Source organism: Nipponia nippon, unplaced genomic scaffold, assembly GCF_047370975.1.
Source record: "Nipponia nippon isolate SJK-2023a ecotype South Korea unplaced genomic scaffold, ASM4737097v1 scaffold_12, whole genome shotgun sequence".
NCBI lineage: Eukaryota > Metazoa > Chordata > Aves > Pelecaniformes > Threskiornithidae > Nipponia > Nipponia nippon.
The window spans coordinates 2,610,739-2,637,299 of NW_028262313.1; the positions used below are offsets into that span (position 1 = coordinate 2,610,739).

The window sequence follows — 26,561 nt, forward strand, 5'->3', positions numbered from 1 at the left end:
AGGAGAGAGAGGGTAGCGTTTTGCTGCATACGTAAACCCTCGGAGCATCCCCATCGCCAGTGCGGCACGCAGTTCTCCGCATCTCAAAATCATAGTGGGGTCTGCGAAGGCACGGAGCTGAGAGACTGGAAAAGCTGTTTTGCCAAAGAGTCCAAAAGAGTTTTTGCAGAGAGACTGGAAAAGCTGTTTGCCTTGTGCTTGTAAGGATGCTGGTGCTGACATGAGAGAGGAGATGCGTGGGGGCAGGAATGAAAGACCAGTGGTGGAGGAAATGTTGAACTGCTTCTTTTGGCAGCTGTGATGGCTTCTAGTTGCTTAAAACAAATGTGGAAGCAGTTTTCGACTGCATCTTGGAAGCAGACCAATCGATTTCTAGTGCCTTTGCTAATACGGTTCAATCTAAATTTCTTACGCATTAGCCCCGGCTTCTTGTGCTTCTAACCAAAGCTTGTTTCCACTGTGTGCAGAAATCTCTGCCCAGAGAGAATGGGTTTTAGTAATAATAAAAAAGCAGCATATTCTCAAAAAGTTTTAAATCTATTCTCATGCTCCTTCCCCCTCCCCCCCAATCATAACTTTTAGGCTCTAATTCTGAAAGAATTCGAGTAAGATACAGAATCAAAGCCAGAGGTTTGACAATCTGATCCTTATCTGCTTTTCTAGATTGTCAGAAAAGTCTTTTCACTGAGTGAAACCATGCAGAAGGATTCACACTATTGGAGATTGTATAACCCTTGGCATGTAGCATAAGAATTGTTTTTAAAAGAGATTTTCATTGTTTGTGCACAATGGACTTATATTTAGCTAAGAAAACCATGTTTTAAATTCAAATTCTCTTGGAAAAACAATAGCTTAAATTAGAGGGGGAATGTTTGCAAAACTCTGAGCAACTCTGAAAACATTTGGATGATTCTGGAGATTTCACTAACCGCTCCTTGGGTTGCTCCATGCAAAGATATGTGCCGTTGCATGCCGCACGGAGATTATGTTATTTCCACACTAATTTTTTTACAGATTTATTTATTGGTCTCTGTTGCTTTTGGCTATGGTTTTTATAAGATTTTCTATTTTTATTGATGTTGGCACTCCTACACATCTTCAGAGATGAAGCATTCTAAAAATAAAAATATTTGCCATTACCATAGTGCTTTTCATAGGAGGATGTCACATTGGTTTTAAAACTGGATATAATTATTCCTCATACAGTTTACAGAAGGAGTAACAGATGAGCAGAGCCAGAGCGATCTTGCTAAGATCCCAGCACGTTGGGGAAACGGCGATCGTTGTCGCTCTTTTCCCTTCTGCCTAGCACTGGCAAAAAATGATCTTTCTTCTAAAAGTCTATTTGTAACGGTCCCGTTTGCCTCCAGCACCTCTCAGATGTTTTTGTACAGTATATTGACGTTATGGAGACGGGGCTGGAGAAACACGGCTCATTTCTGAGCAGAAACGCTAAATGTGGTGCTGGGGAAATGCCGGTTGCTTTGGCAGATGCTGTGATAAAACTCGTAGCTGGCGGCTGGTGTACACATCCCCCGCTCCTGAATGTATTCCAAACAACAACAGATTGATCTGTGCGGCTTTGTCTGACCGTCTTTGTTCTTTGTTGCAAACTTGGGGCCCAAAGGCCAGTTCTCACACTGCACTAGACAAAAGTCGTGTTTTAACCACCTTCTTCCTCCCAGTAACTAAATACCCTCATAGTTGGGAAAGGCAAATAAAAAGCATCTTTTTGCAGGAGGTAAGAAAGGAACAGAACGGAATGTGATGTGGACGAGGAGCCAGCCTTTCTCTGTGTGCTCGGGATTTCACCTTGTGTGGAGCCAGGTCATGGGTAAAACACGTTAAAAATTGCACCGTGTGGTTCCGCAGTAACCTCAGAAGATGTTGTCTGGGGACAAGACTGCCATTTTAGCACCATAATTGTACCCAGCACAAAGTTGTTCTGATCCTGAGGCCAAAGGGGAAGGAATTGTCCTCAGATGCTATTGCGACAGCCGTGATAAATCATATTTGATGCTATATTGGGATGTAAGGGAGGCGATCATTTAAATAGATCGCAAAATTTGGTTAAACGCTGTACAGATTCCACTATTTCTGTATTTCCTGTCCCTAATTTTGTTGCATTGCTGTTCATGGAAACCCTGTAAGGAGCACGTGTCCTTTTTCACTTTTAGCATATTTGGTAAGGATTTTTTTTTTTTTTTAGGTTGTGGAAGACTCTCCCTCGGGAGCCTGTAGTAGATCACGTGGTAAGTACAATGTGTATAAGAGAACATCGCTGCAGGCGAGCAACTCAAATAGAATGGAAACATCTTGGCCTCATAAAAATCCTTGTGCTTTGGAAACTGAACCGTCCTCCCCTCCCCACGGATATTCCCACAAGGTCAGGGCTGGAGTAAGGGGCAGCGTGCAGTAACGGCACTATCACCGCTGACGGTGTGCTTCTCGCGCAGCAGGAACAGAGGGCTTCCAGCCACCCTCGTCAGCGCTTTTCAGCAGCGCTCAATTTATAGTTGATACGAAATAGAAGCCAAGCTCATTCCAGGTTTGACACAATTCTGTGGATCTTCATCAGCCAGATGACAAGCATTTCTACCCATCCCTGCCTTCACGAGGGATGTTCTCCTCTGATACATATTTGCTTTTGGTATGCGGCGCGTGAAGTGCTGCATGGCAACTCGGCAACATTTTTCACTCCTTTTCCTCCTGGGTTTACAATAGACGCTGTTGTCATTCGTAGTGCTGTGCTCTGAAAGAGCCCTTTTTGTCATTTTGCTGAAACGGGGACGCGTGGTGCAGAACGGCAAAGGATTACTTGGTGCAAAACCACTGTCCGACTCCATCATCGCACTGGGCATCGTTGTAAAAACCCGTCTGTGGGTGCTCACAGCCGCTGAAAAGTCTCGGGAAATGCAGAGTTTCAGCAGGCATCTTTCCATGCTCCGGGCTGGCCGTGGTTTCCCTTGCTGCGGGGTTTGGCAACGTCCCCCAGCTCCATCCCTGTGGCGATGGAGCCTTCCTCCAGTTTTGCAGTGACCCAGGCAGCGCCCATCCCGCTGGGACCTCCCTGGGCCGGGGGACGCTGAAGGGCCTCTCGCCCCCCGCCATCCCCACCGCTGCACGGACCAGGGCCTCCCCGGCCCCGTTTCGGCAGAGAGGGAAGCCGCAGCCCAGCGGTGCCCCTGGGGGAGGCCTGTAACACGCCGCCCTCCCGGGCCTCGCAGGGCCCGGCTGCCCGGGAACGAGGAGGGAAGAGCGGGGAAAGAGGCGGGCTGCGGGGAGGGGGACGGTGAGGCCGGGGGAACGCTTCGGGGCGCGGCGCGGCGCGCAGCCGGCGCCGTTTGGGCGCCGCACCGCCTGCGCCCGGCCCCTTTTGGCGGTTGCGCCACCTGCGGCTCCGGCTGCCGCTGTCAGTTGGGCGGCTGCGTCCCAACATGGCGCCGGCGGCAGCGGGGGCGGCCGCGGGGCGCGGGGCCGCGTCGGGCGGATGGAAATACTGATGACGGTCCGGAGACTCGCCTCCATCTGTACCATGGTGAGAGCCGCCGCCGGCCGGGCGCCGCCGGCCCGGGGCCCGGGGGAGCGGCCGGCGAGGGGCCCCGCTGCCAGCCCCGGCGGCGGGAGCGGCCCCGGCCCCGCGCTGAGGGGCTGAGGAGGGCCCCGCCGCGGCCGGGCGCCGTAAGAATTAGTAAAAGTAATTAAAACAGAGGGGTTATGGGAGGCACCGCCGCCTGTCGGGGTAGGGGGGCGCCTGTGGGAGGTGGCGGGCGCCCCGCTGCCCGCACCCCCCGGGGAAGGCACGGCCGGGCCGCAGCCGGGAGCCGGGTGAGGCGCCGAGGGGGCGGCAGCGGGAGGGGCTGTGCCAGGGAAGGGGCAAGGGCAGTGGTAGTAGCTGGAGCCAGGCTGAGCCGGGGGGGGGTGCAGCCTGGCTGCTCAGCGCCGCTGTTTTGACGGTTTTGGAGTAATTAGGCCCAAATCCCGGGTGGGGAAAGGTGGCCGGGGGAGCCCAGAGCTCTCTGCAGAAATGAGAACTCGCTGTTGTCTGGTGCGTGTGTCAGCTGCCCGCCTGTTCGCAGGAATATGTTCAGGGCAGGTGAATGTTTTCTTTCAGAGAGAGAAGAACCAAGGGAATTATTGAACATCAGTTCTTTTTCTGGCTCAGATCGCAGTCATTTGTTGTGATAACTAGCTCAGTTTAAAGGTCGTTATACTAGTTTGTAAAAGCTCTGTAATCATTTCACATGAATGCTTATACCAGGGTATCATCCATATTGCCAATGAAAGTCTAGCAAGAGGGAGACTGATAATTGCATGATTATGCAGAATTTTAAATGAAGTTACATTGCTGCATAAATAGAGGCCAGCAAGTGGTTTGTCTAGCACTAAAACACAGCTGACTCGTTATAAAATATTGCGTCTTGGTAATGATGCACTATCTAAACATTTCATAAAGATTCTTACTGTAAGGCGTTTAATCAGTATAAACCATAACAGGGGTTTGAATTGCTGAAATCCGACTTAGAATCAGGCTGAGGGTATTCAGTTTTAGTATTTTGTTTTTCTTAATTGCTCCAAGTGGTCAAGCTTCACTTTTTAGATCTCATTGGGAACAGGAGCAGACCAGAGGGTAGGCTGCAGTGTCAGAAGGGGCTCTTGCACACCAACTCGCTGAGACTGATTTCACGTGTGTGAAGGGTGCGGGGTTTTCCCGTTTCTTTTCCATGTAGGTACTGACTGCCAGTTTGGATTAACTTGAGACCCAATTGAACTGAACCGCAGTGATGCTGTACAGAGCTGAGTGTTTGGAGTTTCATAGTAATACTCTTAACAAGAGAGATTATTTTTTTTTTTTTTTAAATTTGTGTCAATGGATACCTGATCTTAAAGTTTTTGGTACTGCAGACTTCCCAGAACTTCATACTTCACTAATCTCACTAGATTTTTTTCAACATAATTTGTATTTTTTAATTGCCCATCACAAACACAGGTGAAATTAAGGTCATGAGAGGTGGCTGAATCATGACTTCATTGTGGAGTTCTGCACCCCAGAGGCAAGTGATTGACTCAATCCCATATAATATTTTGGATGCATTCCTGAGATCAGCTGACTGAGCCTCAGATTAAGAGGGCAAATGTAAGGCAATGCATTTTCCTATGAGTATGTAGCCAAATCTGAATCCAGCCGTTCCAGTGTTTGTGATTTGTTTTTAGAGACTTTGGCTATACGTACTCAATCTCGGATTCATCTTTGCTCCTGCGCTTACCTTGGTTTTGGTGGGGGTGATAGACAAAAGCTAAGCAGATACTTGTAGCCTACTAATGTCCCCTCCAAAGTGCTGTGGTTTTTTTTTCAAGAGGAGACTTCTCACGGTGTTGCAGCTTCGAGGAAGCAGCTTCTCCTTAATGTTTTTGTTTCAGTTGGAGAACTTACTGTTTCATTTCTCTGCAGAAAATGTTGAGCAGTGCTGTGAGCACTAAATAATTCCATGAAACTTGCTTCTGAATTTCTTGTATAGCTAATTTTTCAGCATCAGTGTTTTAGGTGCATGTCTAGCTTAGCTAAACTTGCTGTCAATCTTACTATTTTTTTTCTTCGGCTAGCCCAGGAAAATTAAGGTCTGGGTGCTATATTTTAAAACTGAATCAGTTTATTTGCATCTACTTCAATTAATGTCCAGTAAGTAAAAATACTGGTTGCTTTGTCATAATGCAAATATGAAAAACCTAAGCCTTCTTTATAAAAACATTTAATTACATTAACAAAGTCCCTTTGGGAAACTACTTTCTTCAGGATTATGCTAATACGTAGTGATTGTACAGTACTTTACATTTTTTTTTAGTAAAATATGCAGTTTTTGCCAGTACTTCTAGTCATCATCTGTGTTTCAGTCTGGAAAACTGAAACGCAGGTTTATGACATTCTGGGACCCCTCAGTCAATCAGCGTCACAGGGACTGGTGCTTCTGACTTTCCATCTCAGACGCTCCAGTCTTCTGCAATATCTCTTTAAAAATTAAATTCAAAGCCCGAACTCGTTAGTAGACAGTAATGTAGTTATAACTTTAATCATATTCCCCCCTCTAAAATAACTTCTAGGTTTTTATAGTGTGGATCGTCTCTCCCATGCCTTGTGATCATTGCATTTCCTTTACGTGAGCACCGTCCCTTTTCCAGCAATTGCATAACATTCATGTGGCAACTATAGCATTGCAAAGAGTGGAGACTCAGAGGAAGATACTTCTTGATTTGAATATGATTCGTTGCTTGGCAGGGCTGCTGGCACCATACGGCAAGACACATCCATAGCCAAGAGCTACCAACTAGAGCTCTGGTTCTCTGCTGTGTCCCTTTGACTTAATTTTGTTTCCCAGCCCTTATCTTCACTGTGGACTTTAGGAGTTGTTTTCTTTTTGCAAGCAACTGCAAAATTAACTGGGAGAGTCAAACAGCAAGCACTGTTGAGGCATCTTCATGAAAAATGCATAGCTCCTGTTTCACAAATATTTAGAAGTGATATCTTTGTAGTTCCGTGGCATACGCGTGGTCGTGGACAGATGTGAATTCTCTCTTGGCTGAGGAGGGGAGAGCAAGGAGGGCTGAATTTCCATGGGTCTGGCTGCATCATCTAATCCAGAATATGCCTGCTGCACTCCAGGGGGCTGAGACAGTCGGTTGTAGAACAGAGTTTTTGAGTCAGGAATTGGGTTTTTTGTTGTTACATTGACAATAACTTTTTGTTTGGTTGGAGAAGCAAAACAAAGCACTCAAATGGAGCAAAGTGTGAAGTATAGATCTGATCTTTTCGTCTCTGACTGCTACTTTTGTGAAAAGTCTGTAGTAAGCTGTTAGCAGAAATATTGGTGTTCCTGGTCAGCTAATTAGGGACACTTCCCCTAGATTCATGTCTAATTGTTTGCTAAACCAGTAAGACACGCCCGAAGAACGCAAATCCAGGATACAAATTGGTGGTAGTCTTATTCTCCTGCTCTGAATCAGTACAGCATGGATGTAATTATTAATTTCAGCGCTAGAGAAGAGGTGACTGAATCATTTGTAAGTAATACATTTCCATTGGCCACCTGAATAATTTACACTATTCAGTACAAGCAGGGCTTTCATGTCACTAACCTATGTTTGCCTTACTGCTCTTTCACCTATATTTGTATAACTTTGGTTTAGCTTTATCAGCGAAATGGCATTTATGGCTGGGAAGGTATCACTGAGGAAGTGGGAAGAAGGGAGGATAAAAGCAGAGCTAGCTAAGCAGACTTCTGTTTCCAGCAGTGCTTTGCTGCTTGATTGACTCGTGAAGCTGAAGGAAACAAATATTCATCTTTGCACTTAAAACCCAGCTTGAGAAAAACCTTCTTTGTTTTAGGGGAAAAAACGTGTGTAACCCTTTGCAAACCAGTTAGTAGGTCACTTCGTGCAAGGTTTTTTCACATGCTGTTTGTGCTCTGGTTTGATACTGTGTGCGTGATGGGTAGTTATTGATGCATTCTCCAGATTTTGGACCTGTAGCAGTTTGGAGATGGAAGCCTATGCAAAGCAGCCAGCCTGCAGCTAACAGCCAGCTCAGGTGGAGAGCACACAGGTTTCCTTTGAATAATTGTTAGGACTTTACAGGAGTCCTGAACTACCACATGGACAAGTTTTTCTGCTGTTCTAGTGTCTGTTTTGATCCTAGATTGTCTCTAAACTTTAATATTTTCTGACTTCACTGTCCCTGGGAAAATGAGAGACCCTAACCGTGTTGTGCCATGGAGTACTGAGGAAACTATGGGCAGTGTATGGTTCATTAGTTGAAACTAGATATTAATTATACTAGAGGACCTCTACTGACAGAGCTGTTACAATTTATAAATGAGGTGTGAATACCTGGGAAAAGATGTTAAACTAGCAGAGTGTAGATAGTTCAGGAGGTGCTCTATATTGTCGAATCTTTCTTGTTTTGTTCTTTAATCAGGATTTAGAGTGAATGCTTTTAATACATTGAATTCATACGTATTTATATGCACATCACTTAGTATCTTGCTCCCGTTACAAAATAAATGGCTTTCAGTATTTGCTCTTACAGATGTCAATTTGGGAGATTCCCAGACTTGCTGCCAAAATAAAGGGCTGCACTGTAGATCGTTATGTTTTGTTGCTTGTGCCATATTTTATATTTTCAGCTCCTTTCCTAGCGATTTATGCACTTAACCTCTCATTCACAACTCAGTGCACATATACACATTCAGATCCGTTGATGGGCCCTGTGTCTGAATTTTACTGCCATAGCTCTGTGCCTCTTTAACCTGTACATGTGTAGTGTCTGAAGTTACAACCTATTCATAAATCTACAGAATTATGTGTTGCCTTCCATCGGCATCCGCTTCCTCGCTTTTTACAGTATTGTTCCTCCACTGTTTGATGTGTGAAGGTCGTGATGAAATCTTACTACCAACTCACAAAAGAACAATACTGGTAAACGCTGGACCTTGAATCAGACCTGTAGATCTGTTTGTGTTTGTTCTTTTAGAGGGCCAAAAAGCTGTAAAATATCTGAGAGCCATACTAGCAAGACATCTACTCCTATGTGTGGTACAAGGTCATTTGAGAGAAACCCAAGGTCAGGAGAAATCTTGCAGAGCTCTTCTCAGGTGGATGAACTAGTTGTGAACACTTTGGAAATCTTGGAGACAGCGGCCAAGAAGGGGGAAATACATTGTAACGTCATGCTGTAACGAAGGTTGAGACTCTAAGCAGTAGTTTCTGTACTTCCTACCCTTAATCCAGCATTCTTTCCATATGTTCTTTTTACTGGAGCCTAGCTTTACTGTCTAATTTTAAAGAGCAGAAAATTACAGAATTTCACAAGCGTTTATGACTTGCTTTATGTTTGTAAGCAAGGCATAGATCCTGTGGACCTTGCAAGACCAGCTCCTGATTGAATAAACATTTACATGTAACAGTTTAGAAAGCATTCTGTATTAATTGGTTTAAAAACACTCTAATTAAGACTTCAGGTTTTAAACGCTTCATAGTAGTAAACTTATTTTGAAATACAGCGTTTTCTAATTTCACTGTGATCTCCATGATATTGGCAGTAGCCAGAGCGCCCTGTAAATTTACTCGCTGTGGAAGAGTGGGCAAAGCCAGCCTTTGAACGATTGTGCAGGTTAAGAAGATTCTGTAGTATTTGGAAGCGTGGAGTCTTGGAAAGTCTGTGACACTTATACCTGCTCCTTTCAAGATTATCAGTTTGTTTTGCCTGCGTAAGCACGCTAAGTGCTGGAATCCAAAGTTCAATTTACCATAATTTGTTATGCCTAGAATGGCAGCCTTCCTCGATGCATGAAAAGGGATAATTTCAAAACCTAAATCATAGTGAGTGATAGCTGAGCTGACAACTCTTTTTATCTGATTTCAGTGCTACACAACCAAGGAGTTTTAAAAGATGGGGCAGCAACATCTAATTCTGTGTTTAGAAAACCATGACAGTATGTTCTGTAAACTTCCAGAAATACAACCCCAGTTCTGCTCTTTTCTGCACTCTCCCTCGTGGTAATTTTAGTAGCCCTGAAGCTGGAACTATTATCACGGCTAATACAGCAAAGTAAGTGCAGGCAGACTTTGAAACGCATCATCTCATTCAGATTTCTTTCCTGAAAGGTTTTAAGTACCTCTGGCTTGGCCTACTTGTTCTTCCCACCCCCCACTCCCCCCTTTTTGTTTTGTTTTGGTTTTTGTTTTTGGTTTTTTTGGGTTTTTTTTTGAGTTTTTGTTTGTTTGTTTGTTCACTCTTTAAAGATCCCTCTTCAGTCATGCAGTATATTTAACCAGCTTTTCTAATCTTGAGGGCTGCATGATGGAGCCTTTCTGCCCAACTTGAAAGCTGCTTCCCAGCTTTTTTCAAATGGTAAATCTTATCCTACTCTAATTTGTTAAAAGAGTCAAATGAATAATGAGAGACTTCAGCAAGACTTGTGTACCAGATATGGTCTGGACACTGAAATATCTCCTAGCTATCTTTCCCTTTTTTGCCTTTCTTTAAAGGAAATGTCTTTTGCAGGCAGGTGCGTGCTGTGCACTCAGTGGGAATAAGCTGGTTCCGGTCCAAAAGCTGAGTTAGTACGGTATTGAGCCCAAGCTAGTCTATCGTAAGGGATTTTTAATTCAACGGGCCGTTATACCAACAACACTATGCAGCTTCTGAGTGTGCATGCAGCTGTAATAAAAGTTTAGAGATACCCTGAGTTGCAATGCTTTAATTACGTCATTTGAACTGAATGATATTAATTGCAATAGGAGAAGGCTAAAAGGCTTGTGTAAAAGCATATAATGTGGAAATTAGTATTTTGCACTGAGCTAAAAAAATAGTAATTTATCCTTGAAGAAAGGCTGTGTCTTCAGATTTCCGTGGACTGTATAGTGAGTGTTTTAAATTAACTGATTCTGTCTAGCTCATTAAAAGCAATCTGGTGATGAGATTAGTCTTGTGTGTATTTTAGATAGGGCTGTAGCAGCTAAAGTGTATAGGCAAGCATAGGAAACTACAGTTTAAACATTATACAATGTACAGATAGGAATTTTTCTGGAACTTCGGAAGCAGTAATAGGTATACGTACAGATTTAAGAGCTCTCTTCTGAAAATCTCCTGCCGTCTACAAATGAACTGTAAATGGAGCATCTAAAATGTCAGAGCGCCCCAAAATAAGCACAGCAATGACTTACTCAGACTTCTTGTAGATTTTGTCAGGATCATTAGTATTCAAAAAAGAAACAAACTGCAAGTTTGTCATTGTATTTTTTGAAAATATGAGAAGGGCTCCACGATTCTAGGTACTTCCTTTTCTTGTACATTAAGCAAGTGCTTCATCCTTGTTAGCATTTAAAAAACTCTAGTAGCATGTGTTTGGCAAGTGTACTGTCTGTTTAGGTATCTCTAAACTTCCATGTCCTTCTAAGAAACCAGAGAAATCTTTAGTATTTTGTTCCATTACATTGAGCTAGTAACGAATGGTTATAGAATGGTTATAAATCCATTGACAATCTGCTGTTGCATGGATTTTCCTGCATCATTTCAAAAACACTGTATAATTGGAGCACGTCAGAAATGCTGCTTGCACTGTAGCCACCTGTAATAATTGTTTTAATGGTTATATTTTTTTGTGTCTTCGCTTAGTATCCCTCTTCTTTCACCATACTTTCTTCTTGTTTTCTTAGTGTACTTCTTTCTCTCTTCCAGCCTATCCCATAACTGTGTGGAATCTACCTCTACAGTTTAGAAAATACACCCAGTTGCTAATAGCTGGTGGATTGTGTTAATGTGAGACGCTGCACCGCTCAGTCAAAGCAGATGGGAAGCCAGCACCTTCCAAAATGTGCAGGACAGCTGCCTGAGCCCTCCTTGTGTGCTGTCTTAATCCCTGATGGAAATGCAGCTTAGCAACAGTAAATGCCCTGCTTCCCTTCACCAAATCTCAAGGCTGTTGCAAAGAGGACAGTGGGATCTTCCCGCTTGTAATCCTTCCCCGTCATCCTTTGTGGTTTTTTTTCCCCTCGTTTTATAGCTTCAGCGCCTCTGCTCTGTTTGCTCAAGCAGCAGTACAGCGTTGACCTGATTATTTTTGACAAGAGCTCTGAATAACAGCAAGGATACTGACCTAACGGTGTGCTGATTTTGATCCTTTTCTTACTGAAGCTAGAGCAGCAGCTGCTTCGTGCTCCTAAGGTCTGCTTCCATGCTTATCAAGATAGTACGGCATTGCTTTTATAACCATTCCCACGTCTGCAAAGTTACCTTCGTAGCAGCAAAAAGTAGATACTTAGAAATGGAAGTGTGAATTCCTTCCAAGTGTGAAAGTGTTAGTTCAGGATAAAAAATTTCGACTGGTAACGTTGGTTAGTCTGTAATAACAGTCCACTTCTCAGCCAAGTTTTGCGGAGGATCAGGATTTCACTGAAACTTAGTAAAATTTGTAGTACTAAAAAGGGAAGAAGTTGTAGCTTGAAGCAAGAACCATGCCGGACATGTGGGTTTCTGTCATCGGTTGACCGTAGTTCATGTTCTGAGCTATGGAGTTGTCATTAATCACTGCCAGCTGTTCTTCTGTTCATCGGTAGCTTCGGAAGAACTCTTCAGCTCTGGGCTTTATTATCATTTCTACCATAAAGGTACTTGTGTGTAGTGAATAGAAAAGTGGTAACATTTCATCATCTTCCAACAACAATTTCTTATGATTCTTGTCAGATAAAGGAATGCAATCTATAAGTAATTTGTCTATAAGAATGATTACAAAGTCAAATAAGTTTAAGGGCATAGAAGTATTTAAGCCCCTGGAAACTGTTGATACATTTCCAGTTTCTGAAATCAATTAAATCTAGACCAGGCAAAATACTCATTTTCTTTGCAGCAATAGTTGCAAACTGATTGTAGAGCTTATAAGAGACCATAATGCCTAAGCTTACTTCTTTTTGTCTTGTTTTGGTAATGCAATGAGTTAGCAGTGTAATCTGGCTAAGAAATAGAAGTCTACTACTATTTTTTCCACTTTCACGGTGTATTGAACTGGAAAGAATTCTTTAAGGCTTCTCTACTGAGCAAAACCGACTCGCAGCTTACAAGGTGAAGACTTCATGGATGTCTATTCTGGTTTTGATGGGTTATTCAGTTACAATTTCAGCTATACTGTGGGATCACTTCATCTGTGGTGACGTGCTTAGACAGCTCCCTCGGGTGAGAGTTTTTGAAACTGGTCTGTTCACATCACTTTTTACTTTACCATCCCTTTTTGCTTTACCAAACTCAACAAAACCTGCCTTAGAGACCTTTTGGTGTTCTTTGGGTAACTATTAGTTTTATTCAATTAATACTATCTTCCTATATCTCATATATTTAATGTTGGTGTGTTGTCCTCACTGAGTTGGTGTGAAAAATAGAGAAAAACTTGGATATTAACAATTCCCTGTGCTTGTTTGATATTTTAAAATTCAGTATATGGTTGGGTTTTTTTGTTTTTTTTAAGGGTGTTCTTTGTCTTTTCTCGTGGAAATCAGTAAGCACAAATGTTCTTGGGTAGGTCCCTTTTTTAATTAGGTAATATGCATAAAGTAAAATTACTGCAGCTATGACAGAAAATATTTTATTTTTGGCCTGTTGGGGTTGTCTTGGCCATTGTTAGCTGTATCCGTTGTTCTGAACTGTTAAAATGGTGATAGTTCAGGTGGGCCAGGCAGATTTCCGTTTTTCTACTTAACTAATAGTGCCAGAACTGCGGAAACCCACTGAGCTAAGCTTGCTCGCTCTCTAGCGTCAAAGTCGGTTCTGTTAGTGGGGGTGTGAATGGAATAGGGGAGCTCTGGAAAAGTGCCACCAACCTCCGAGACATCATTTTAGGTCACAGTAATTTCTAGAAAATTACAAATCCTGATTACAAGTTGCTGAAAGTTTAGTTGTCACCTCCCCCACCAGTATGGAAGTGTTAAATTTGCATCTCTCTGAGAGTCTAATTACATACGTAAAACAGTATTACCACTTTAGTTAAACTAGGAGGATGTTTTCCTCGTTGGGTAATTATGTGTTGACTGTATAAATTTGTGTTTTGTTCCTGCTCGCGGAGCTGTGTACAGAAAGTTTTATCACCTCTTCCTGAACCGGAGTAGCAGAGCAGTTCCTTGTGAGCATTTCTGTGGACCTCCTAGAAGCCTCAAGGATGGACTTCTGGGGTTTTTTAAGATGTATTTATTTGTTGTGTGCCAGCAAGGAGAAGTCAACTCTGATCTCATGCATTAAGCTTTATATTTAGCTGTATTTTAGTTTTCATTATTTGCTTAGTTTTTATATGCCAAGTAAACTCAATTGGTATGTATTAGTGATTTTTTCCCTGTCATTTTTTTTATTGCTCCCACAATGGTGTCATCAACACCATTGATTTTCTTATGGGTTTAGGTGTATAAAGTACTGTAAGATGCAGAACAGTTTGTCTGTGGCACCCAATTATGAAGTGTGTATTGTTTCTTACGAGCAAATATTTATGTGATCTGAGGCAGAAATATTTATCCAGATGGAAATATCTTTTAGTGGGGGTGGGAAAATGTGTATAACACTTAACAGTCTGAAAACAAAGCTGTTTATTAGGCTTCGTTACAGCAAGACACGGTTCATGCTGCACTAGATTTGATCTCCAGTTGGTTCATTTGCTATTTGCAAATTTAGTTGCAAAGATGACGGCTTGTGAGTAGCTGAACGTTGACTCCAGTTACGCAGCCTTACTCACAAACGTGTCATGTCTTTCCATCCTGAAACATGACCAAGGCCAATTTGTGCTGTCACCATAAAGTGCTTTTTTTCCCTACACACTTGTTGCCTTGTGTGGCGTAGTTCTCCTGGGCATTGACTCCCATGATAAATCACTCTGTACTCTTTGCAATGTCGTTATTTTATCGTGGTATGCAAATGCACACGCCTAGCCTCTTCAGTGTATTACGTATTATTTAGTTTGCAAGTGTGCATCTTCAGAACTATTTATGGCAAGTTTGTGATTTTGATGCCTCCCACAATTACTTTGAGTCCTGTTTTGGTTTTCATGATTTTGGTATGCTAATTTAAAATGTTCTCTGACAAGAAACTTCAGAAACATTGCAACTAAATGTTAGCTTATTTTAGCTTCTGTGGTTGATTGACTAACTTTGGCATTTAATTTATTAAGGAAACCGTAATTTTCAGTCTGCCCCTGCAGTTAACTTGCCCAAACTTTGTAAATTTGGGTAGTAGATACAAGGAAGCACTTGAAAAAAAGGCACATGTAACCTGTTAGGTTAAATAGGTAGATACATGTGGAATACAGGTTGGTGGTTTAGGTGAATTACACCACTGGTTTATGGTAGGTTATTAAATTCCTTATAGCATACTTCTGTTAAAAATTACAATTCTTACGCTTTTATGTCTTTGTTCAGATGTTTATTCCATATGTTGCTTTACAGGCTGGAGTATTCGGGTTGCTTGGTTTCACTAGTTCTGTAAGTTGTGGTACCGGCTTTAGTTGTCTCTTTCTCCAGTGTTTCTCTAATACAGTAGCGGAGATGATGGAGGAGGTGAGAAGACAGTTCAGAGAAATTTAAAGTGAACTTCACAAGCTTGCAGATTTTACACATATCCCTTCCTTAATCTTGAAACATGCATAATGTAAGAGTAAAGGAACCTCACTTAGCAGTCAGTTCTGATTTCGAGACTGAACATTTTTCAAAACCAGCATCACCTCTTCTTGTGCATTTACATAGCACATGGGTTATAATCTCCTGTTACGCTATTGCCCAAAGTCACGGTGTTGATCAGAACAATACGAGTGAAGAGCTGAAGTAGCATTTGGAGAGAGCTGTATCAGCAGTTCAGCCTTGCAGACAGCTATTCTTATGTCTAGGTTTGGTTTGGGTTTTTTGAGGGGAGATAGTGGAGGGAGAAAGAGGTACTTGGCAGCAGGGAATGGATGTAGGGAAACAAATGAGAGGAGCTGCTTGAACTGGCACTGATGCCTCAAAAAATTTCTGTGTAATTGCTGCTTGCGAAGAGTCTTGCTTGTAAATCTGTCAGCACCTAGTGAATGTTTTTGTGGTTTTTATAGTACCCAATTTTGAGCCTTCCTCGTCTTCTGTCTCTTTTGATATATTGTAATTCACTGTAAATCTGATGTGGGAGATCCAACTACAGAGTTTCCGTTCCTCCTGTTAAACTAAATTATTTCTTGGTGTCTTTCCTGTTTCTTAGAAAATTTTTAGCTATTTCTTTGTTAAAGACGATCTAGATGGAACTGTCTGTACAGTCTCTACTTGTCTGTGGTTTATATTAATAGCAGAATCCTAATGGAAATGATGGAAATATTTGCTCAGCAATTAAAAAACACTGCTAGCTTCAGGGAAATAGATGAATTGAATTTTTGTGGACTGTAATTTTTGTTTGTTTAGTGCTTTCCTGAGGTGTTTTAAGATGGCTCACCTGTGCAGAAGGATTTCTGTTTACTGTTTGCAGAAGGTTTTAGGTGGAGTGACTTGGATATTTAAAACAGAAGTCAAGAATCCAAAGTGCTTGGGTTCTGCATTAGATGATGGTAACTCCTTAGATAACAGCACAGGTGCAGCTAAGGACTGTTGGAAGATCAGCAAGAAACATTACAGAACGAGATGGAGTGACATGAGGGAAGGTAGCAAATCCCAAGTGGGAGCTCAGCCATAAGGTATTGATGGATTAATACAACAGAAAAAATGGAGAGAGATGCATAAACCACTTTGAATTTGAAGTGGACAAAGTTTAAAATTGAAACTAAAATGTTGGTATGCATTAGTTCTCGTTCTATGTGACAAGGGAGACCACATAGATGTGTAGTGGTATTTTTCAGTTGAATCTAAAATAGTAATTTCTATCCTCATTATATTGCTGGAGACTTAAGGGTGTACCAAAATGCACTGTAGGCTTAATACATCATCCTTACATTAAGGGTAGGAAAGCTTTATATAGATCACTTTTAGGTGATCTGAGTTTGAGGAATGTCTGATAAAATTCTTCTTTCCATTCTTTTTGGTTTTTGTAATCATGCTCCACTTGTCCATAGTACTTTCCAGAAATAAAGTTAGAAAATTATAGTATTCCTAATGTGTCAGTGAAGGCAAGATTTTTTTCAAGAATTCTTTATATGAGATGCAAATCATAAACAGCCACATCACACCTTTTGTGCAATCCACATCACAAAAAGACATTTTTTCTTTCGTGGCATTTGTAGCCCGTATGGTTTCTGTCCTCTAGGTTTAGAGATTCTCTGTGTGTTATAAGTTTCTTTATTTTTAGAATGCATTCTTGCCTAAATTTAAATTGGTGTTTCTAGATCACTGTGACTAACCTGAAGTCTTAAGTGAGAGCAAATTTCTTGTTGTTAATTTTCAAATAAATTCAAATGCAAAAAAACCCTCCTGTTAGATCCGATAGCTCTGGCTGATGAAGTTGAGTTTTTAAGTGAAGCCATGGTACCTTTTGTAATAATAAAGCATCATACTGATTTCATTTTGAAGAACGTAGGAAACACGAGATGCTGATTCTCAATGGAAGTAACTTATTTTCTTAGCTTCTTTGTTTTTATAGGAGTAGTATGAATTCTGTTGGATTTTTTTAGGAAGTTGTTTTTTTCTCTAACATAAACATACTGTTTCTTTGTAGGGCGCCAATGCCTCTGCTTTGGAGAAAGAGATTGGTCCTGAACAGTTCCCGGTGAATGAGCATTATTTTGGCTTGGTCAATGTAAGTGAATTTTCTATGGTTGAAATGCTGTTTTTTAATTCATAGCCTAATTTTGAATTTAACAGGATTCTCTGGTAGAACTTTATCTATGAGCACTTCTGACTTAAACTGGGACTCTGCATAGACACCACATCCTGCAATATGGTGCCATGCCTTGTTATTAACCAAGATATAAATTTCATCTTAAATACAGAAAAATAAGTATGTTTGTTATAAAATCTTTGAGAGAAACCATCCTACTCAGGTGTGTTTCTAATTATAGGATTTTAATATTTAGCTGGAAAGGACATTAACTAATAAAGCGTGTACATTGTTCACATGCTCTTCTAGAGAAGAGAGATTTAATTTTACACTGATGCTGCAGTGTATGGGAGCCTTCAGGTTTTAAAATGAAAATGTGTTACTTTTCTAAAAACATGTTACTCGTGGGATTAGTGGAAGTTCTATGCGAGGACATAGCCAGGAGATGACGACATTGACTTGGTTGATAATTTTCTTACGTGTAGTAATACTCGTTTTTTTTAAATTTTTGACAGCCTTGTGTAGCAGTGAATCCTTCTAAAACGGTACATTTTTTTTGTGTCTGTCAGTTTGTTTAGATCTGACTTGACTGGGATCTGTTGGGCAATACGAATTGTCTACCTAAATTAACCATGGCGAGAATGGAGCATTGGTGGTGATCTTGCCAGTGCTTCCGGGGGAGGAAGGCAGCTGTTGCGCCTGTGACGTCTTTTACCAATGACCATAGGAAGTTAGTAGAAACAGTGGCGTCATATTTATGATGTGAACATACAATTTTGGGAAAACTCACTAGAAACATAAGTATACATCTGTTTGCTGGTCGTCTAGGTACATTTTGTTGAAAACTGAAGGATGATCCATCCTGTGGCACACCAAATAAGGTTAACATAGCTACGAAAGTGTTTTGTTGCAGCTCGTTACAAACTCCTTTAATTGACTTCTGTGTGGGTTTCTAGCAGTTTGCGTTCTCAGACACCAAACTATCTAAACACATTGAGTTATATTCCTTAAGTATGGTGTTAATGGCCATTCTAAAGCTGCTGAGGTTTGCACCATAATGAGAAAAATGGAAGGCATCTCCAATTGTAACATAAATAGCAGAGCGATGAGTAGCGTGAAGAGGAAAAATAGCATTCTAAAAATAACCAGAATTATTATAACCACATCCATTCTCTGTTTTGAAGGACAAAATATGACTAATACTGTTGTGCTTTATTCCTTGCAGCTGATTTCTTTAGGATGATCGTTTTCATGCTGTTGTTCTGCAGAGCTTTTTCCTAAGTTATTTCTAGTTCTTTCATGATTTGAAGTGAATTGGAGCACTCGAAAGAGGGCAGTTTCATGGCTTCAGCATCAATACTAGTAAATGTGTGGTTGCACTGCAAATGGAATCAAATGTCGAACCCATGGACAATGGAAGCTTTAATTTTTTTTTTTAATAGTTATTTTCTCTTTGGGTCAGTGAGCTGAACCAGCTTGCCTGCAGTCAGACGATTGCTAAAGCCACTGCAGAGTATATGGGAGAAGGGCCTGACTGCTCCTGCTGACAGCCCGTTAAAACAGATTACGTGTAATGTTGAAGTGCAGGAGGGATGGACCAATGTTTTCATTCTAGAATTTCATCTCAGTTTTCATTTTAAAAAGCTTCTATCTTAAAATAAGCCTTCAAACTGTATTTTTACATTCGAAGTGTAACATTTTACAGTTCTTATGAGGTTAGGTAATGTTGACTCAAAATACAGTTAGTTTTAAGCAAAAATCCCTATGTTCTGGCATCTATTTAAAATATTTATTTATACCAGAGGAACCATGGCAAAAAGATTGTAAAACCTACTTGTTTGTACCTGTTTTTCCTTTATGTTTTAGGTCACATTAGGCTTTATACACTATTTGTGTGTTTGATCTATGCATGTAGCTCCAGGTTTGGAAATATTCATCAGCCCATTGAGAACTGCCGTGCCAACCTGGTTTTTGGGGTTCTATCGAAGACAAATGCTTAGAGCCCTCTTTCTTTTTTTTTTTAGGCAGAATTTCTAGCAAAGTTAAGGTCATAATTGGAAAGATCTGACTACTTTGTACTTCTAAGTGCAAACTGATTGCAGTTTAAAAGTGTAACACTGCTATGTAATACTGTGTATTTGGGGAGAACTCTCTCTAATACAGAGAAGGGTAGATCAATAATTGAGATATTCAGAAGTTTCCCAAGGCCCTTAATTGCTCAAAGATGGAAGGATTTTGTTCTAACATGAAAAAAAGCCAGAATTTCTGAAATAAAATGCATCACATGGTCTTTTTGTAAAGTACTTGGCATGCAATAAAATATCTAAAATGCTAGCATGCAAGATATTGCTTTCAGGAATAAAAGTTCTTCCACATTACTTTATGTAAACGTGGTAGCAAACAAAGAGAATTGCAGTGCTATTTAGAAGAAAATTTTTAAAACGTAAAGCATGCCATAAAGTGAATTTTTCGCTGTATCAGTTTGACTACTGCAAAGCATCTTGCATCTTACTGTCAGGAATTTTTAAAGCTGTTTGGATGGAATTTTAATTCTTTAACTCCTTTAACTCTTGCGTTTAGTTTGGTTCTAATAATTTCTCTCTGTATGGGTAGCATCAAAGCAGGACATGTATAACCGGTTGATTTCATGCTTTTTGACATGATTTCTTCATGAATAGTCCTGAAATCTCATTAACTACTTGCTTTGTAGGCTATTTTGACTTAAGATGCACCATGACCTTCCTTTTTTGGTTTGTTTTTTTTTTAGTTGGTTAATTTCTAGTTTCTTCTGTCTCTTAGTTTCCTGGGATTATTATAGACAAATATATACCTCATCTGAAAACAATATTTACTCAGACTTTTGGTAGTTCTCTTGCCTATTTTGTCTTGTATGCAAATTTAGTTATCATGATGCCTGTTTGTTTTCTTAGGTCACTAACAAGCATATGGGTCAGGTTCTGTCCTAATTCACGTGTTTGTTGCATATTTGTTGTCCTAATGTCACTAAGTTTTAACTGTTGTTCCATGTTGTTTGCATATGGTATAAATTAATGTTAATGTAACTATAAAGCTGTAACCTTTTTAGCTGTATGAATTAAACGGTCAGTTTTCTCTTTCAGTCAGCAAACTGATTATTAACTTAAAATCATTCTGCTACAGTAATCGCACCAAATTTTCATAAACAGTAGTGGCTGTATTCTCCGAGTGCCACTTAACAAAATAGTCTGTGTTTTGTAGTCAGATTTGTATGCTCATTTTGTTTATTTAAAATACTTTGCTGTCAATGCTCTTGAGATGCAGAATCTCATTACCAGAATACTGGGGACTGGCAAACCCAGAATTTATTTCACATTTTTTGAAGCAACAGCATTGCACAGTACAGTTGCACAATAAGTTGCAAAGAAACAACTCACAAACCCATGGTGTATTTCTTGTGGATGATAGGCTAATATCTCAGTGGTCTGAGTGTTTCTTCTCGTTAAGCAATGTGGAACACTGCCTCTGGAAGTTGTTATCGCTGTCCTCCTTTCTCTGAAATGACACTGCCTGCAGATATGGCAGATGTAAACCAGCTGCTCTTTGAATTTGCCTGCATCATGTACTTCTCCTAAGATTTCATTATAAACAGGAAATATTTAACATATACCTTGCTAACTATCTCTGAGAAGTACTTTGTATATCTGACACAGGCAAATCTACCATGAATTCATGTATTGAGCTCTTGTTACTATAATACGGCTGAGACGCAGTGGTCCTGATGGATGCTGTCCCTTCCTTTTTCTGTTTTCTTGTCCCTCTGTTCTGCTGTACCACTGGCACCCCTCCACATCAGCATCAGCAGGATCTCCCCTATCAGCATCAGCAGCATGCTGTGTCTCCAGAAGTTTTGATTCTGTGATGAGCCCTCAATTGGATTTTTGGTTTGTCAGTGGTTTCCTGCTTTTTTGTGTGTGTATGCCCAGTATCGCTGTGACCGTTGTCTTCCTTTTCTTGCGGTTGCCAGCTGTGATGATACAAGGATGAGTCTTTTGCACCATGCCTACTAGTATTTCCCCAATAAATGCACTCTGACCGATGACTTTTCCATTTTCAGTATGTGACATTCTTAATGAGCAACCTCTTGTATTACTTTTTAATGGACCTAATATGAAAATGTTTGTTTTCCTTCTGTTTTAACCAGTTCGGCAATACCTGCTACTGCAACTCAGTCTTACAGGCACTTTATTTTTGTCGTCCATTTCGGGAAAAAGTTTTGGCATACAAAGTGCAGCCTCGAAAGAAGGAAAGCCTCCTGACATGCCTCTCTGATCTCTTCAACAGTATTGCTACGCAAAAGAAGAAGGTGGGAGTCATCCCACCCAAGAAATTTATTTCCCGATTGAGGAAAGAAAATGGTAAATGAATAAATTAAGTTTTTATGCAGATTTGAGCATATACAACATAAACACAACTTCCTTTTTAAGTGAGTCCAAATTGTCAAGTTTTAACAGAATTCTGGAAGATTTTTGAACTCCTGTTTGTGGTGTGAATTTCACCACCTCTGTAGCATAGGAACAGAGATTATATCGGAACTGTGCTGTGTCGTAAGAGGATTATCTAGATCTCTTTGTTTCCATACTTGCTTAGACCAAGAACAGAGCGTGCGCACAAGTCTCAGTACTCCAGTTACTCCACGTTGGCATCATGTTCTGTGGAGGTCTGCTGCAAGTCAGCACGCTTTGGGTCATTGCTAGAAATTGTCGTGGGCTAAACAAACCTCACGGAGTTGGTCAAAGTTAAAGTCCCTAAGGAAATTTATCCACCCTTGGCCTGCTTTCTTAGATTTGTGGTAGGATAAATTCCATATGCTGAGAACTAGCGGGTATTTCCCAGGGCTGCTGTGTGAGGCAGAGCACTGTATGTTGATCTATCATCTCTGCTTGAACTTCAAAACATAACAAACTTGTAATAGGGGATTTTTGCCCCTTGATGCTGGACTTAATGAACTAATGGCTGAAGGCAACACAGCTGAACTACTTTATTTCTCTCCCTCCCCAAAGAAAAAAACCCCACAAACAACAAAAAAAACCCTAAAAACCAATCATGGTTTTCATCAGTTCCAATAAATGCCCAAACTAGGTTTCCTTTATGTTATTTTTCAGCTGCCTGTTTCTTGTAACCTGAGAAATAGGTGAGGGTAACCTAATATCCGTTGCGAGAACAACAAAGTACAGTTCTTCAAAGACTCTTAACAGTGTAACCCACAATTGTGTAATAGGGTAGAGAAGGGGGAAGGGCACGCACTGATTGCTAAGAGCATAGTAACTTGATATTATGAAGTATCTGTATTTTTTCATTCTCCTTGATCTCTTCCTTTCCAGAATTATTTGATAATTATATGCAGCAGGATGCACATGAATTCCTAAACTACCTACTTAACACTATTGCTGACTTACTACAAGAAGAGAAGAAGCAGGAGAAGCAGAATGGCAAACTCCAGAACGGCAGCATTGAGAGTGAAGGAGGAGACAAGACTGATCTGACGTGGGTCCATGAAATCTTCCAAGGAACACTAACCAATGAAACCAGATGTCTTAACTGTGAGGCTGTACGTTTAAAACAAAACAAAACCTCTTAGATTTTTCACAGGTTCTGGATCATTTTCCCTAATACTAAGCACACTTTTTCATTTATTAGGATAGATGAAATTGCACTCTCTCTATTAAAATATGGAGCATAGCCTATTTTATGACTGTATCACCTCTATGTTCAAACCAATACTCATTAAGGTATGTTTCTCAGAAAAAGCATAGTGTTTTTTCTGTTCCTCCTCCCTGTTTCCATCGAGGCAGTCTGCACCTGGCTGATATAAGCTGCCTTTTTGTCTTCATGTTATTTCCTGTGTCAGTGATTGATAGTTTATGTTGTGTTTCTACATGAGAGTTGCTCACTATTTATTTAACTCTGGGATTAACTGAATTTCTTGAACTGGAAGTCTGTGCTTCTTGGTGCTGGTCCATAGCCACTCTATTTGAGAGCAAAAGAAGTGCACAAAGTCTAGAGTTAGAAGAACCACACCACCTTCAGACCAGGAATTTGTAGTTAGCCATGTGCTGTGTCTGATTTAATATTTCTAAAAAAATGAAAACCCAGATGGAGAGAGAAAAAAAGAGAAGTGATTACAACTGAAATGACTGTTCTTGGCATTTTAAATCTGATGTTACAGCTATATGGTGAATAGAAGCTCTAAAAATGACATTAATAAGATTCTGTCTCGAGAATTTTGAAATTAAATGTGACTGTTCCACAAATGGAAAGATGGTTTTCCTAACTGCTAACCCATTTAATTGAAAACCCATCTGCCTGTTTCTGCGTTTCCTATAAGTATTTACTGCTAAACTCTGAAATGCAGCAGAAAGCTGTATCGGTCTACAAAGCAGAGTGGAATACGGTTAAAGCTTCTCCAGCTCTGAGACCTCTGCGTGGTTAAAAACTTGGTTTTGCCAGTGAAGTAAGAAGATGTGTCTTGAAGTCTCAGGGGGGAGAGATGCTTTGCAAGAAAGGTTTGGGGGTTTGGTTTTTTTGTGGTTTTTTTTCTGGGTTTGGGCTTTTTTTTATATTCCTCTCTGGATTGTAACAACACATCAGCTTATTTCTTCAGTTTTAGTTTACCTCAAGAAAGGGCCCCTGTGTGTGTGTATATATTTATTTTTTTATCACAAAGGTCTCTACTTGCAACGAGGACATTGCACCATTCCAGAAATGGTTAAAGGAAATCTGCCAGTTCTAAACTGTTATGAAATATTTCTTCTTATTTTTTTCAAGGTTAGTAGCAAAGATGAGGACTTTCTGGATCTATCGGTTGATGTGGAACAAAATACATCAATTACGCACTGTCTAAGGTAAATGAAAATATTTGTGAGTGGAAAAAACACCTGCCCTTGGTCAGAAGGAAAGAGCCTAGCTTAGTTGCTCTATTGTGCAACAGTTGTAGGCTTTGACTTACGGTAAAATATGTTCTCTTCAGAGTGCTGTTCACTTTATCTTTATCGTGGCTTTTTGAAGCGGCTAGTTTCTTAGTGGTTTTTAGTAGTTAATGAGTAAGATGGTTTCTTAGTGCTATGTAAGATTGATTTTCACTTTCCTTTATGGGGATTTTAATTTGTTACTTCATATAGTCAGGTTTTATGAAAACTAAACATGGTATGTTTGGTTTCGTAATAAAATTTTGTTTATTTTAATAGTGTTATTGCATTTCAGTTGTCTGGTCCTGATGTTTGCGGTCAAGCTTGGGTTTGGTTTTTTTTGCTTATAGAAATTTACTCCATGTATTTGACTGCTAGATCCAAGGCTTATCAGCTGCTAGGATACTGCAAGTTGCATATAGCATCTGCCTTTTGAATAGCTGATAATGGATGTCTAATTGCTAGGAGTTGAAAGATAATCCAGACTTTGGGTAGTCAATGGCTATAGGTCTTAACGTTTAATGTCTGCCACCAAAGAAAACATGGAGTGGCTACCTCTGGAAACAAAACGCAATCACCTTATTGCTCTTTATTACCTATCGTGTTTGACTGCTGCCCAGAAAATACGCAGTTAATACTTGAGGGTGTAATTTCCAGATTTCGCCAGCTGAACTTTGATACTACATCCCAAGACTGGGACAAATACTTCTGAAATGTGTTTGGGAGGTATGAGCAATATGAATAAGAGGAATTTCATCTTCTGTGTGAACGTTATGTTTTTTCAGCATTATTAGCTTATCTGACTTTTCTTTAATTTCCACAGAGGGTTTAGTAATACTGAAACTCTATGCAGTGAATATAAATACTATTGTGAGCAGTGCCGCAGTAAACAGGAAGCACAGAAAAGGTAAGGTTCAAATATTCAGGCTAATATAAATGTTCTCTTAAAATGGGCAGCCGATGGAAAAACGCACCTTGTGAATTCAGTAAAAAGAAAATGTGAGACTGTTCAGGTCTGTGTTTGGTGGGGAAGGGAGTGAAGAAAAGTGGAGAGACCAAGTAACTTTGTGGCAACCTTATCAGAGAGAAAGGAAGAGATTAATTTTGTATTCCTCCCAGAAGAGCTGATATCTGGTGCTTCCAGACATTCGTATTTTCCCCAGGTAGCATTAATCAGCTTAAAGCCACTGAAAACCATCCAATCTGCTTTCACTATGAATGCTGTATAAAAAAAATCTTATTTCTCACCTCATACTTGGTCACAGCCAGCACAGCAAAACAGATTTATTCCATCTATTTCTTCCCATCGATATGATGAAAAATTGATGTTTTCAACATAGACGGTTGTCCTGCATTCAGATGTCAGTTGTGTATTTAATCTTTCAGAATAAATATTGCCTGTTCTCACTGGAATATACATGAGAAAAGCAGCCTTTTGAAAGTCTTCATCAACATTTTAGATGCCTTTTAAGAAGCTTCTTCATATTGAAACTGTTTTTGAACAAAGCTTTGTTTTAGGTGGTTTGCTAATACCTTGTTCTTTGTTTAACGTATTTTTGTGGTTCAGAATGAGAGTGAAAAAGTTGCCCATGATTCTAGCTCTGCACTTAAAAAGGTTCAAATACATGGACCAGCTGCATCGATACACCAAACTCTCCTACCGTGTAGTCTTTCCCTTGGAGCTCCGGCTCTTTAACACTTCAGGAGATGCTACAAATCCTGACAGAATGTATGACCTTGTGGCTGTAGTTGTTCACTGTGGCAGGTATGTTGGTTTTATGCTTTCCGGACCTTAAGGGCCTTTTCTTGACCTTTAAAAGGAGTCTGTCATCCATATGCCATTTCGTAACAGGACAGTGGCTGATGATATGGGAGCATGCTAAGCAGTGTCGGAGCTAGTTCTCTGAAAGGTGTTCTGTTGTTTTTTTTTTAAAAGTGTGTTTTGCTCTTTTTTTACAACTTTTTTAGTGTTCTACATTTTGCTTTCTGAGTACACAGGTTTGCTCTTTTACCAACTTTCAAATATGGCAGCAATTCAGACAAGTTGTTTCTTTGAGCTGTAGCAGAGTAAAAGCAGTCTTTAAAAAAATAATAAAAATTAAAACAACCAAACCCCACCCTCAACCCTACTTTCTAGGAAACCTAAATGAAATAAAAGCAAATCCTGGAAAAACACTTACTGAAATAGAATTAAGTTACAGGTCTCGTGTCGCTACTTGCTAAATCATTGAAGTTTTTTTAGAAGCTGGTGCCACCACGTGGAATAAACTGTGTACTGCTGATTTTTTAAAATAGCCTTTTTCTCTTTATTAAATTTTTGTTGT

General features: G+C 40.3%; 1 protein-coding gene across 2 annotated transcripts in view; it reads left to right on the forward strand.

The window, feature by feature from the left end:
* Positions 1-3,384: 3,384 nt before the first annotated feature.
* LOC104023146 (ubiquitin carboxyl-terminal hydrolase 12) overlaps positions 3,385-26,561 on the forward strand; it is a 32,628-nt gene continuing 9,451 nt past the window's right edge. Inside the window, exons 1-7 of one of the 2 annotated variants that reach the window (XM_087748379.1) lie at positions 3,385-3,538; positions 17,192-17,272; positions 21,474-21,687; positions 22,654-22,880; positions 24,098-24,174; positions 25,061-25,144; positions 25,805-26,002. In XM_087748379.1, the coding sequence (XP_087604505.1) occupies positions 3,491-3,538; positions 17,192-17,272; positions 21,474-21,687; positions 22,654-22,880; positions 24,098-24,174; positions 25,061-25,144; positions 25,805-26,002 (929 nt within the window). In that variant the 5' untranslated portion in view covers positions 3,385-3,490. The remainder of the gene's footprint in view (positions 3,539-17,191; positions 17,273-21,473; positions 21,688-22,653; positions 22,881-24,097; positions 24,175-25,060; positions 25,145-25,804; positions 26,003-26,561) is intronic. The other variant, XM_087748381.1, reaches the window with a different exon arrangement.